General features: G+C 33.2%; 1 protein-coding gene across 4 annotated transcripts in view; it reads left to right on the top strand.

The window, feature by feature from the left end:
- The window catches only part of dve (SATB1_N and homeodomain domain-containing protein dve), a 58,593-nt gene extending 45,773 nt beyond the window's left edge, over positions 1-12,820 (top strand). For 3 of the 4 annotated variants that reach the window (XM_069111578.1, XM_069111576.1, XM_069111579.1), the window contains 5 exons: positions 795-937; positions 1,683-1,985; positions 9,484-10,032; positions 10,401-10,781; positions 12,256-12,820. In XM_069111578.1, coding sequence (XP_068967679.1) covers positions 795-937; positions 1,683-1,985; positions 9,484-10,032; positions 10,401-10,781; positions 12,256-12,432 — 1,553 coding nt within the window. In that variant the 3' untranslated portion in view covers positions 12,433-12,820. The remainder of the gene's footprint in view (positions 1-794; positions 938-1,682; positions 1,986-9,483; positions 10,033-10,400; positions 10,782-12,255) is intronic. The other variant, XM_069111577.1, reaches the window with a different exon arrangement.
- Positions 12,821-14,340: the final 1,520 nt, after the last annotated feature.

The following is a 14,340-nucleotide window of genomic DNA, read 5'->3' as shown; positions in this document are numbered from 1 at the left end:
TCTGGACCCTCGAATTCAAATCCTGAAATGCGAAAGCGTGTGCCTATTGTCGGTCGAATGTATAGAGCCGGAACTAGCTTGATTGTTCAAGAAGCCCTGTTCTCCATTTTGAACGATTGAAAACTTTTGTCGAAATACTCTGACTTCGTATTACGTTCGAATCGGCCATCTAATTGTCGAATTATAGATTATTATAATACAGCACTACAGGTTACCTTGAAATATATACAAATGTTGTAATTAATTAAATTTTTACTCTGTAAATTATCATTAACATGAATTATCGTGTTTCTTTGATAATAAAACTGTACATTTAATTTAATTAACATTAGACAAAAACAGATAACAACTTATATATATATATATATATATATATATATATATATATATATATTTATCATATTACGTCAAATACTAAACATTAAAGTATTTTGAATTTTGTAGAAGTAAAATTTTCTAATTAATGTGTCGACATTTCGGATATTTTTATATATTTCCGAATATTTCTATAAATTCGCTTCATATAGAAAGTATCTTTTGACACTTATATTTGCGCTACAAAAATTAAATGCTGAAAAAGTTTTACACATGAACTCTACAATTATATGAAAAATGACGTAAACATTTTGAGAAAATCGTTATAGCAACAAGTTTATCAAGATTTTCTACAAATCATTTCTTATTTATGAAAAGAACTAACACTTTACTAATTTATGTGAATATAAACTCGAATGTCATGTTTGTGCGAATGTTATATGAGAGAATCTTAAGAAAGAAAACAATGTTGATTTCAGGAAAAAATCTTCCAGTGCACTGTGTAGTCGAGACGATTCACAATATCGTAGAAACGCATGTAAGCAACTCTCGTGAGAACTGGCGGAGGCCTCAAGTAGAAACGGATTCTTACGTTATCATCCCTGTGGCTATGCCTTTCCAAGTGAGTATTTCTTTTTTTTTTAATGTAAAACTAAGTTTTACTTTTTAAATACCGGCATTCATTTTTCGGAAAGTAATAACTTCAATCAGCAAATATAAAATTCTAATAAACATAGTAGTTACAAGCATAATTTCTACATAAGAATGGTCCAAAGTTCTTTTTCAATTTTAGCTGTTTGAATATTACGAGAGAAAAGTACATGATAAGTACATTTCTGTTTATTTCTTTTTTTTTTTTTTGTAATATCACTTTATAACTAGGAACAATTTATGCTTTATAAAACAAGCAGTATTTAAATGTCCTTGAATACTTTAATAATACGACAAGCGATATTTCTTAAATTACAAGGATGGTAAAATACATATTTAACTCTAAAATGAAATAGAAAGATATTTTTGATAACTTAAAGTTAATTTACAATGTACTTAATTTTAAGACTGATATTCTATAAAAAATGGAAAATGTAACTTAAGTTCTTCCCTTGTAATCTCCATTTATAAATTAACAATTCAGTCTCCCGACGGTAGAAGAAAAAAATATAACGCGAAACGTTCAACAAAAATAATTTTAACTGTGATTTAATAAAAATAGTGTCATATAATCTGGATAAAACGATGCGCCATTTACCCAGAGTTTACAGATTTCCTATCTTTAACTTGCTTAAACTTAACCTTGTTTTTTACTTCGACTCTCAACACATATTCCAATAGTATTTATTAATAAGATAATTTTTTCGCTTTTGCAGGATTTAGTAGGCGAGGCATTAGTACGTCTTGGTTATTCAAGCGATTTGATACCAAGCGCTAGAGGAAGTATCGTCATAAGGAACTGGAAACCTCTGCCAATGGAAAAAGTTGCGGACGGTCCTTTGTTAACAGTGGGTGATATTTTAGCTGAGCTAACATCAGTCGCCACTTTGAAGATTCAAGTATACCGATCGAGGCCGCCGCCGCCTAGTCCAGCGGCTGAAGTTAGAAACAAATTATTAAGATTACTGTTACTCCATAGTCATGCACTTCTCGTCTCAGCTGGTTGTCCTTTAGACGAGGTAAGTTTATCAATTTTAAATCAGCTTTTTCGTGTCTTTACGTTTAATACGTATGACAACGTCCAGAAGTACGTGGATACTTGCTCGTTTCTTTAAAATATTTAATTTAATTACAAAGTTATAAAACGAAAAAATAGAAGTACTCATCCATAGAAAAATGTAGGACGATGTTATCCTTTATCAGAGCTGTCGTACAATATCATGATATGATAAAATTCATTTTTAAACGTTAATATGCAATAAAAAAGATTTACATCTGTAGACGTTGAGCAACATCATATAAATGTCTCTTACGGAACATCTTTCTTCATCATCTTCGCTTGATTGTCAAGTTACGAGTGAAATAGAGAAAACTAAGAAGAATCGATAGATAAAAGAAATTCGTAAATTCGGATTAGGCCACGATTAAGTTATGAAGTATGTTAGTATGGTAAATTCAACGTTGCTTATTAAACTGGTTGCCAAAGAAAATATACGCGGGGATGAACCCAAGCAACGTGTGGTTAACGCTGGGAGCCGCAGGAAATGTTACTCGTAGGCCTTGTAACGTTAGCTAATCGGTTACTCGAGCGGCAAAGGTATACCGTTGTGGAGTTTCTCAGCGAATATTATAATTTGATATAATGGTATATAGTAGAGAGTACTGTATATGCATATTCTGTAAACTGGGGCATACAATTGTTTGGTGTAATTATCGCGATTTCTATGTGTTGACTCTAACTACAAATCACAAAGTAAGGGTTGCAATAAGCTCGATCGCGACTTTGATACCTGATCTTCCAGAGTTTTATGGTACAAAGACTCTTGTCCAACTGGATTTACTTAGCTCTTGTTCCTATTCTCTTTATAGCCAAAAAATTGAGGAAAAGAAAAGTAATAGGAGAAGAAACAGAAGAAATGTATAGATGAAATCTATGCACTACGTGGGTTTTTCGCGGAGAAGGTCCATGCTTCGCGTTGATCTCGCCTCACAGAATCCAAGCCGAGCATCCAATTCTCAGATAAGAAAATTAACAATGTGGCGCGAATGTAACAATTATGTTAATAGATTAGATTATATTAAATAAACAATTTATATTTTATATGACATTATCCGTTGACTCCACACGTAAAAATAATAGATATTGCTATCATCAATAGTTCCTTGTTAATTCCTATATTTTAGTAACGTTCATGTATTATTAATACATAATAATACATAATAATCAAGCAAAATGTCCACATACTTACGAATAGCAGTATATATTCATATATCATAAACAGATCTAGTCTTGTCTGTTTTAAATATTTCCACAATATTGTTACATATTTCTATACTGTAACATTGTTTCTTTTTTACGATAATATTTTTGGAAACTTCTCCAAACAATGTTTTTTTGTAACTAAGTTAGAAATATAATAGCATTACCCAGTGTGAAGCAGTATCATAATGACAATTAAAGACATAAACAAGTTATTGAATGTTCACGAGATTACAAATTAAATTAACAAGTTCAATCAATTGTCCGAACAAAGATTAAGATCGACTAACGGTGTTAAAGCATTAAACCGCGGAATTTAAGAACAACTTAAAGATCAAGCAGCCGAAAGGAATCTCCGTGTAAGACCGCTTAAAAATGTTTAAAATGTAAATCTAACCAGAAAGTGCTTGTCTTCGGGACACCTAATCTCATTAAGAAGTCCTCCGTCTTGCGCTCTTGTTCGTCCTTTAAGAACTAGCAGTAATCTTTGCCAGATTTTTGGTCTCGATCCCCGTTGATCTCCGCTTTAAATAAATGTTTTCCCAGTTTCAAACAACCACAACAGTATCTAAATCCTCCTTGTTCAATATAAGGAACATTTTCAATTAATTATCTCTATTGTTAGTTAATAATTCTACAATTTATTTTGACTTATTTTAGCCCATCTACTAACATTTCCAACATTTACACGACATACTACAAACCATTAATAAATTTGAACAGGAATGGAGCTATAGTATGTACTTTATATTCTAAACTTTCACTATGATTAATTAGTATATTTGTGATTTTTTCAATCGTGTTATTAGTACATTGTGTTTTCAGGTGAAAGGTTTTCAGGTTTGAAGAAGTGAACTGGAATACTAGTACTAATAACACTAATACATGTGGTACTAATAACACGATCGAAACCCGAAAAATCACAAATATATAGTACACTATAGCATTGTTATCCGTGACCATATGTCCTACGAGTATTTACATTAATATTTATAAAATTATTCTCTACATATATGTATTCATAACGCAATGCAAGGATGCTCGTTTTGAAATGATTCATCTTTACACTTCGAGATTTCAGCAACTTCTAACAATTTTTTAAATTTATTTAATCAATATCGATTTTCTTCTTAATCCTCTTCTTGACTTTCTGTCGCGATACACGTTGCTTCGGACATTTCACACTGTGGCTATCAAAATGATACTCGTAACAATATATCTACTGATCATAACTTACTATGCTTACCATATATCTGAAGAACTTAACAGTTGAATAAAATAATATACATCTTCAAGACGAATAAAGTTCTGAAAACCTAGGTGATTTTAAAGACATCGTGTTTAATTCGTAATTGAAATGATCATTCTCATCGATTGTCCAAAATCACGTTCAAAAGAATATTAACAACCAAATCACCGAAATAGAGACATTTTTTCTAATTTCTCGGAAGAGATAATCCTAGGGACTGGGTTCACTCGACTTCGTTTCTTCGAAGATTGAGGCATCATCGTACGATTTCCATGAGAGAGCAACGCGAGCGCGCCCTTTCGACGGCAACGAAGATCTCATAGCATGTGATAGGATTACCCTTTACTCAACCAAATTCGCAGCCTTCATCAAAAGCCCCCTCGATATCGGAAGAAGGAGAAGGGTGATGGGGTATGCCACCCCCTTCGGGCGGGCATTATCTAAGTGCACTCTCTTTGAAGATCCTGCTATACTCGCCCATCCCTGAACTTTAATGCCGCTCGCGGTGGTCTATGATTACCAATTTTCCCTGACAGACGTTTCCTGTTCGAGTTTCGGCCCGTCGACTAATGGCGAACGGCTGTGAAGGAGAATCACCGACTCGAGTTCATGCGACTTAATCTGCCGATCATTTGGCCAAGACTCGACATTCGCGCTAGCTAACACTTGCTAACCAACCGATTTATGAAGTCTCGACAAATTTGCATGATTAGCTGTCATGCCTAGAATTGCCTTCCTTAACGTTTAGTATCATTGCCTGGAGCGTCATTGTTCCAGCAAGGTCTTTATGTTGACTCGGATCAATCAGAAACGCGAATTCATTGTTCCATAAATGTTAGATTTCAATAATTCTCTCTAGTTGCGCATACAAAACATAAAAACAGTAGACTTGCTCTGTTCTTGGTAAATACGTGCATACATATGTATACCTCACACATTATTTGGCAAGAAGAATTTTTGAAGATATATTAAGAGAAAGTATAATAGCATTTTTCATCGATATTTTTATCATGTCATATCATTCCATTATAGGAGAAGAAACGTTATATATATAACGTTAGTTCATTATTCTGAGCAGCAAACAACTAGTATATTAAGTAAGTTGTAGGTAATATCCTCATCCGTTTCCATCGCGACAAAGTGAACAAACACAACACGACTACTTATAAAGAAGTAATGAAACATATCAGCGGAGATAATAATTTGTACATTGACGTGCTGTGTGAGAAAGTAGTAATAAAAACGATATGCGTAAGTAAGAAACAGCGGCTGGTAACATTAGCAAATCTAGAATCTCGTAACAACAAATTTAAATCCTTGTCTAATTTTCTTAGTGGTTTTCCTGCTGTGTCTCCCACTAGTATCCAACCGTTAGCCTCTGTATTACGAAAAAGTCTACATTCGAGCATTCGTTGACAATATGAGTTCAGTCGAGAATATTTGATCATCAAAATATTTGATATCAGTTCTTGCGATGACGATTGATTTACTACCACCCTGCGGATGATCAGCTGACGCTACTGCGTCATCTGGAAATAATAAATAGGCGTAAATCAGAGCTCGAATTACAGCGCGATGTTGTCAGATAAGCTTGGGTGGCCCGTCTTTTTTCTTCGACGGTGTTTACATGTATATCAACCGATTTCTGAAATCTCGTGCCCTGTCAACCGCTTTGTGTCTCGACTGCCTACCTGAGTGATTAAGTGCTGGGTTGTAAAATTCGTCGGATGAGAAATTCTAACGGGTGACAGCCTGTGGATAATAATTGTTCTGCGCCGTATCTGACGCTACCAAGGTGCCATGGATACGCGACGGATTACCGCGTTATTAAAGTGGCGTCGAGCACCTTGATCCTCGCGGGCGGAGATATTTGTTCTTATAAATCATTGTCCAGATAACGCACACGTTTGTCAAACCTCGTACTACTTCCTACGAATCTAAACTTTTCCATAATCTGGCTTCTTAATGCCACACCACCGGTGGAATTATATCGCATGAACAACGATATGTATATATTTACCTCGATACCCTCCTAACTCGTATTATCACTCGATACAGTAATACTTATAACTTTATTACTGTGTAATTTTTATGGACGTCATAGATATTATTAACAACTATTTTCATACTGGGTGTAATTTGTAAGAAGCAAATAAAGTCGTATAAATAAAAGTGTAAGATACATACATTTCCAGGGTCGCTTTGAATTTAAATAACATTGTAAAAATCACATCGTACGCGTTAAATTGTTTGTTACATTACTTATCTTTTAATAATCATTTGTTATTTTAATTGAATAAATAATCTCCTATATAATTTTGAATCCACTACTTATGGAACAATGATTTATTTTTCAATCCAACCATATTTTGTTCCGCTTTTTTGCTCTACTTTTGTTGTATATATTTATATTACGCATAATAATAAATAACAAGATAGAACACTTTAAAACTCGCAATTAAAAATCATTTCAATGAACTTCTGAGACATATGCTTCTGAAATTCTTTTTGTACTAATACGTGAATAAAACGAATACGTTTGAAAGTATTTAATTTAGTACTCGTCTTTTCTCTTTCATTTAACATTTCAAGTTTGAATAATTAGTTTATCTTAGTTGTTCAGTTTCTACTTCCGTTATATACGAACATTTACAATCCCTTCTTTGTTAACAAAATTTTTAAACTCCCCAGGCACGGCACAGCAATCCGTTTTCTTTTTCGTACGTCTAATGAGAATATAACGTTCGTAAAGAAGTATCTATTGCATATAATGTAATAATTTTCTTTTAAATTATATAATTTTTTAGTGTATTTATTTGTTTCATTCGCCGCTTATTTCATCAAGTCTTAAATGGAAACAATTGAGATATTGTTATTATATTTGCCGCACTCAGCAGACACTGGGTGTTATTAAAAAGGAAGCAATGTACTTACAAATGTAGCAACAGAATAACGTTCATCGGCAGATGCATGACAATCGTTTATGTATCTGTAGCATGTATAAATGAACTTAACCGCGTGTACGCATCAATTTTTATCCGGCGCAAACACGCGCGATATCGTCACAAGTACGCACGTTCATATGCATACATACATATATTTCTCCATGTAATCTAATAAATTGTTGAGAAACGCGCGTGAAACCTTCGCGCGAATTCATTCGTCCGTCGACTCTTAAAAGACACGATTCTTCGTGAGTTTTCTATGATCTTTATGAGATATAAAAGTGCATAGCTTTTCAGCAAACATTTGGCGCTTTGATGTTTGAAATAGACATTTCCTCAAATTCATATGTAGCATTTAATCTAACGGCACTATTGTATCGCTAATTCGTTCTTAGAATCACATTATGTTCATTATCTTTACTTGCATTTTTCTTGTACCAATATCCTTGTTTGCCAAAATCGTAGCTGCGACTGATAAAACTGAATCACATTTCAATGGCGTCCTGTGTGTAATTTAAACTGTTCAAAAAATTCAGCTATCTTAACGTACAAGGGATGTTCTCGACCAAGAATAAACAGAAAGAAAGGATCTTAAACTAAGCAACGAAATAACAATCCGAGAGGCGGTAAACATATTTGGTCATTTATTTTTGCAGCCAAATTTGAAGGTTATTTAGACGGAATTATTACTGTTTATTAAGAAATGGAAAGTCTAGTTACGGTTTTCTGATAGACATAACCGTGGCAAGGCTTTAAATAATTTGAAATAAAAACTGGTTGCACCTTCGCGAAGATGAAATTTAATGTAGTAATTAATCGTATCGTGAAACTCAGTAAGAAAGACTGGCGGATAAATGGAAAATTAATCTGGCCTGGAAATAGTGAAAAAAGAAGCTTAGTGGACTTATTTTCGTACGGCTGAAAATTAATCAGATGACAATCTCATTATAAAATGAGGAAAAAAGACAGTTTGGATGTTATTCGAAATAAAATATTTCCTACAAATACCAAGAAATCCGTACGTTTTTTCGTTTGCGGTCATACAAGGAACGCAATTTTATTCTCACACTCTTGAAATTTAGCCACATAACAGTTCAATGTATGAAGTAATGAAAAAAAATAGTCTGGCTGTCATTTTGAACTACCAAAGACAAGCCAAGCTCGCCAAACACATTAATTGGCGAGCGCTGTAACTCTCTATTGCTGAATGAACAAAGGTGACCGCGGTCTATTTGCTTAATTCCGTCTTTTTAAAATTTTTAACGCAACGAAGACAAGTATGCGCAAAAACGAAGAAAATTTTCAAATTACATTGCTGGAGTCCAGAGACAAATCGTTGAAAATAAGTGCACTAACTTCTTTCTGTCAAATCTTCGAATTATTGTCAGACTCGTTCTTCAACGTTGTGCGTCAGCCAGACTGTTGTTTTACATAATTTCTTAATAATATTAATGATTAAAAAAATTTTCGTATGTGCGAAGATAACTGTACCATACCTTGGAATCAAACTGAATTTTTTAAGCCTGTTGAATTTTTTAATTAAAATTTTTTAATTAAGAAGTTATTAATCGAAAAACGTTGCCAGACTGCAAATTCCATAATCGGAGATCAGTTACACTACTTTTCTACTAAGTTTGATGATAGTATTGATAGTATTAATTAGCATGTCAAGTTTCATGTATGTGAAAAAAGAACAATGTATTTATATTTTTAATACATCGTTTTCATCAGTAGTCAATAGCCAGACTATTCATTTGTTAATTACCATCATTAAAAAGAATCGGAATAGCTGTAAGTAGTGCGTACGAAAATAAGCGATCAAAAATGTTCACTGTCTTCCGATCTATAACGCGATAAGCAAAAATCGTTAAATAAGACTCAGTACCACATTCCAGTACTAAAATACCTAGAAAATGCATTTTCAAAAAAAAAGTTACGAGGATGCTGCCATACTTATTATTTAAGCAACAACGAAATGCATTGAAACTTGATAGAAGGTTCTCATCTTTGTTGCAAAGCAATTGTTTCAGTTACTCAAGTACAACTTATTGTTTGATTTGCAGATGACACTGTTATCTCTCTGCAGAGGTGGAAACGATTTATCAGAGGAAACTAAACGAAACTTCGAATCTTGGTTGCAACAGCAACAGTTGGGTTTAGGTCTAAACCCGATGGTACCTTCCTCCAACCATCATCAGCATCACACGCAGAGCCCTCAGCCGGACGGAGGCGGTACCATTGGATCGGCAGGTGGTACGATCGGTCCTCCGCATCCCGCGCTTCTTCAATACTCACATAAAACTAGGATGAGAACGAGTTTCGATCCCGAACTGGAGTTGCCACGGCTTCAGCGATGGTTCGGTGAGAATCAACACCCGTCACGTCAACAAATTCAACACTACGTCTCGGAATTGAATGCCCTAGAGTCTCGACGAGGCAGGAAGCCCCTGGACGTAAATAACGTTGTCTACTGGTTCAAGAATGCCAGAGCCGCTCAGAAGAGGGCTGAAAACAGGGGTGTCAATGGTTACAGCCCTCCTGGGCTCAGTCCGAGAGGCGCCAGTATTGTCAGCGAAGATTGTACAGACGAGGAAGAGGATTCAAGGAACCAGGTATGTGCCGAAACACGAAAAAATTAAAACAATTGTTGCTCCTCTAGCAGAGATACGGAGTCAACAGATTTTGATTAAAGCTCATCTTGATGCAATTGAAAACAAAGTTGTAATTTTTTTTCAAAAAGAAGAGCAAAATATTCGATGTTATAATAATGAATCAAGTATAACCCTAATTTTGGTAAATTTATTTTTCAAACAAATATTAAAACGAGTATTAATCTTGATCGCTTTTAAAATGAAATTCAATTAGTAAACATACGTTTTTAAATAAAGTATAAGATACAGCAAATTTACTATTGCTATAACGATTACCACGTAGTTACCGATGTTTAATATGTAATTATTATTATGCATTTGTATTTCAGTCGACATCACCTTCTCCCTGTCCACCTGGCAGCCCACCCGTTGGTCCATTGTCACTTACAACCAGACCCGAGGATCAACAACCTGCACCTTCAACGCCATCCTCGGTGAAACAAGAAGATGCCAGGGTATCATCCGGTTCAGAAGACGACGAGACAAGACCGACCGGTCCATTGCCACCTGGATTTTCTCTGGTTCCTAGTTCAATGTTTGGTCATGGAATAATGTATATGTCACCTTATCTGCCGCCACGTGGATCTGCTGGTTGTTCCACTAGCATGTTGGACGAGAGGAGGAAAAGGAACCGGACATTCATTGATCCTGTAACGGAAGTACCGAGACTCGAAACTTGGTTCACTCACAATACTCATCCCAGTCACGCGGTAAGTTGAACGATGCTATTTAACCATCAACATGTACATTTGTCACTACTCGGCATTAATACTCATTTAGTTATTGAAACAGTTTTACGATATTTCTTGGATGCTTGAAGCTAATACTATTTTTGAAATTTTGAGTAAATATATTCGTGCAAGTCGAGCGAGAATGATCAATAATAATGTACAGTATGATGGCCAATTTTTTCATCTAGCATTTAGAATTACATTTTTTTTCACTTCCTATTTGATGTAATAGGTAAAAATAGCACTCATGATTGCTCAAGCTTAAAATATTAGTACGTTTTAAATATGACATTAGTAAAAATGAATTTAACATCGCTATATTATTTCATTCATCCTTGTACGTGATTTTATCCTTTCTATGTCCTTGATTGTAACGAAGATGTAGTCAGAATTGTAAATTGCATTCTCTTAAAGATTATACGTTTAATTCCTGTGGCTGTGAATAAAAAAAATATAATACAAAAGATAAAATTTACACACTTTTATACAGAATGATTCACTCAATATAGTATTTAATGCATATTCATTCGCATAATTTAAATACTTTCTAAATTATAGTCAAAAATTGTTATATACGAAAGTTACGTGATTTCAAGAAGCACGTAATCTGCGTACTTTTTCGTGGAATTATTTCCTTCGAAAGATTTAATGGTCTACTTTGTTTAAAACAGCATTATATTTTTTGTACTGTTTGTTATATTTTTTATACCAAAATTTTAACAATTCTAAATAAAATATCTGCTTGTATTTATACTGACATATGTATAAACCAATTAATTAACCGAATATTTTGTCTAATATATGGAAAATATATCTTATTCCTTTAGTAGCGATAGTATTCACAGGCTTCTTACGCGATTATGAAAAAGAAAAAGAAAATTGGTGTTCTGTATAAACGAAAAGATAGATATTTATGTTCAAATGTATAAAAAAAATTGCTATGATATTTACACGAGGAATAGTTTTAAAATGATGATGGAATAAACGAAAAATTACGTAAAGGTACAAATTATGCCAAATAAATACTCAAAAAATGAAGCCAAACGCTTTCTAAATTATTAAATTGAAAGTTATCTAGTACTAATACATTTTTGTGCAGATTTTTTTATTCTTTAAAATTTTTTTAAAATTTGAACACGAAAAATTAACTTCCTATTTGAGAAAATAAAGTTCCGTTTAAAATCTCTAAAATGATTACACGTGAAAGAAATCACGTCCAATATGTTTATAACATAATAAATTTAGATGTTATTCAAGATATATGAGTAAGATAAACTACATTATATATTTTATTATCAATAAATGCCCAGTCTCACACTTACTTTTTTACTTCAAAAATTCAATAAGAATCAAGACGTAACTAGAATCTACTTTGTTTATAATTTTCATCCCATTTTGTTACTTTTGTCAATCAATCGATTGTTTTAAGAGGTTTAATTTGTTTAATTCGCAGTTGATTCTGAAATATACGGAGGAGCTGAATCGGATGCCGTATCGACAAAAGTTCCCGCGACTGGAACCAAAAAATGTACAATTTTGGTTCAAGAATCGCCGGGCCAAGTGCAAGCGCTTGAAAATGGCCCTTTTTGAGGGCGAATCACCACAAACGCACCCATATCATGCAGACTAGCTTGTTCCCTCATGTAACGTAAAGTAGGAACAACCAAGTTGTCACAAGACACGATCATTTATGTACCGTAAAACGGAAGAAAAGAAAAGAGGAGGATTGGAAACATCGTTAATCAACCTGTTATTCTTTAATATCGTTGACTTGTGACCATATTCGCCGGTTACACTTTTGTTGTAATTATCGCGTAATAATTAATATAATTACTATGGACCTTAATAAGTGTACATAATGAGAATACTGTCGAATAAAAACTATACGTCATGATTTATAGCATCGTCATTATCCTTCTTAAATAGTATCGATGTGTCTATGCTTCCTTGTTTGTAAATACTTTTCTCCTCGTCTGTTATGGCTTAAGGAACAAATAAATAAAGAAACTTTTCAAACATGCGATGCATTGAGATATTATTATACCCATTTCATAGTATTTATTTTATTTATCCATTTACTTATACTACCAATGAGGCATAATTGGATAGTAAATGTTACATATGTAATTATTTACTTGAGGAATGAATTTTGTTGAACTGCGAGACAAATTTTTCACTTTTATGTATTATTAATAGCAAGAATACGTATCTTTCGATACTTTTACTAAGATTTTGCATAATTTACTAGAACTTAAAAGTAATTTTATCGAAAACATTGATACATTTATCATTTAGTTAATCGTTAAAATGCGTTATCTTGTTAAAGTGCAATGTTGGATATATAAAATATCAAATAGGAGGGCATTAAAATTGATACAATAGTTTTCACATACATCGATGTGAGAAATGTTTATTCGTACAAAGACTATTTTGTATTATTTTTATATATTTTTATTATATTTAGTTCTATTCAACACCTAGTCCTATTCAATATCTAAATAGATGCGGTATATAAGATATGATACAGACCAGCGTAAATGTCTGTAATAGTGTCTGCGAGTCTTGAAACGTAGAGTCTGCGGGGTTGAAATCTCACCCCAAGATGAAATCAACGTGTTATTGTCGAATCAACTCCGACTCAAGCTTTACAATAATAATCAAAGTCTTTCTACAGATTTGGCAAAGAACTATACTTGTCACATCAACATTAAATTATCACTTCTTATCTTCAAAATCAATGCTACAATTTTATGGTATATACAATTCGATGTTTAAACCATTTTTCTTTTAAATACAGTATACGTGCTTGTTTCGTTACACTTCATAATCTTAATTGTTTTTAAGTAAACTGGAGATGTTTACTAATTTTAAGGAATGTATATGAAAAACTTTATTATATACTAACTTATTTAAGATCTGTGAATATTATAGCAGACCATATATCTTAAATAAACAGACATTTTAAAAGAGAATCTTATTCAACGTCATTTATTTATATATATAAAATCTACAAACGTTTTAGATGTAAATGTATATAAATCATAACGTGACATACACTGACACTGAGCTGCATTAAAATTTGTTTAATTCAGTACAAGATGCAAATTGTTGCCAAATTTCTTTCAAATTTATTTTCGCTCAGTTAAAATAAAATCAAATAAATTTCTCGTTCCTAAATAATGCCAAAATTAAAAAAACTTAATGATACAATTATAAGAGTCAACTAATAACTAAGATTTAAATCAACTTTATAGAAAACATAAAATTTAACGACAAGTTTTCCCCATGGCGAATAGTATGCAGAACTAATGATTAAAGAGGAAACGGATCTTTCTATCGAAGTTCCTGTGACGGTATGAGCGAATCTGATCAGAGGATATCAGACTTTCGACTCCGTTTAAGTCGACAATGCTACACGAAGATGACGAAGGGGAAGTGCTTTCGTCATCTATGAGATACACGCATAGGACGACAACAGGGAGATCGTACTGAAGTCAGGGCGGATTTAATGAGGATAGGCGGATTTGTCCAATTAAAA

This window comes from Bombus flavifrons, chromosome 4, assembly GCF_040668555.2.
Source record: "Bombus flavifrons isolate JBK064 chromosome 4, iyBomFlav1_principal, whole genome shotgun sequence".
Classification (NCBI taxonomy): Eukaryota; Metazoa; Arthropoda; class Insecta; order Hymenoptera; family Apidae; genus Bombus; species Bombus flavifrons.
This window is presented reverse-complemented; position numbering and strand designations above follow the sequence as displayed.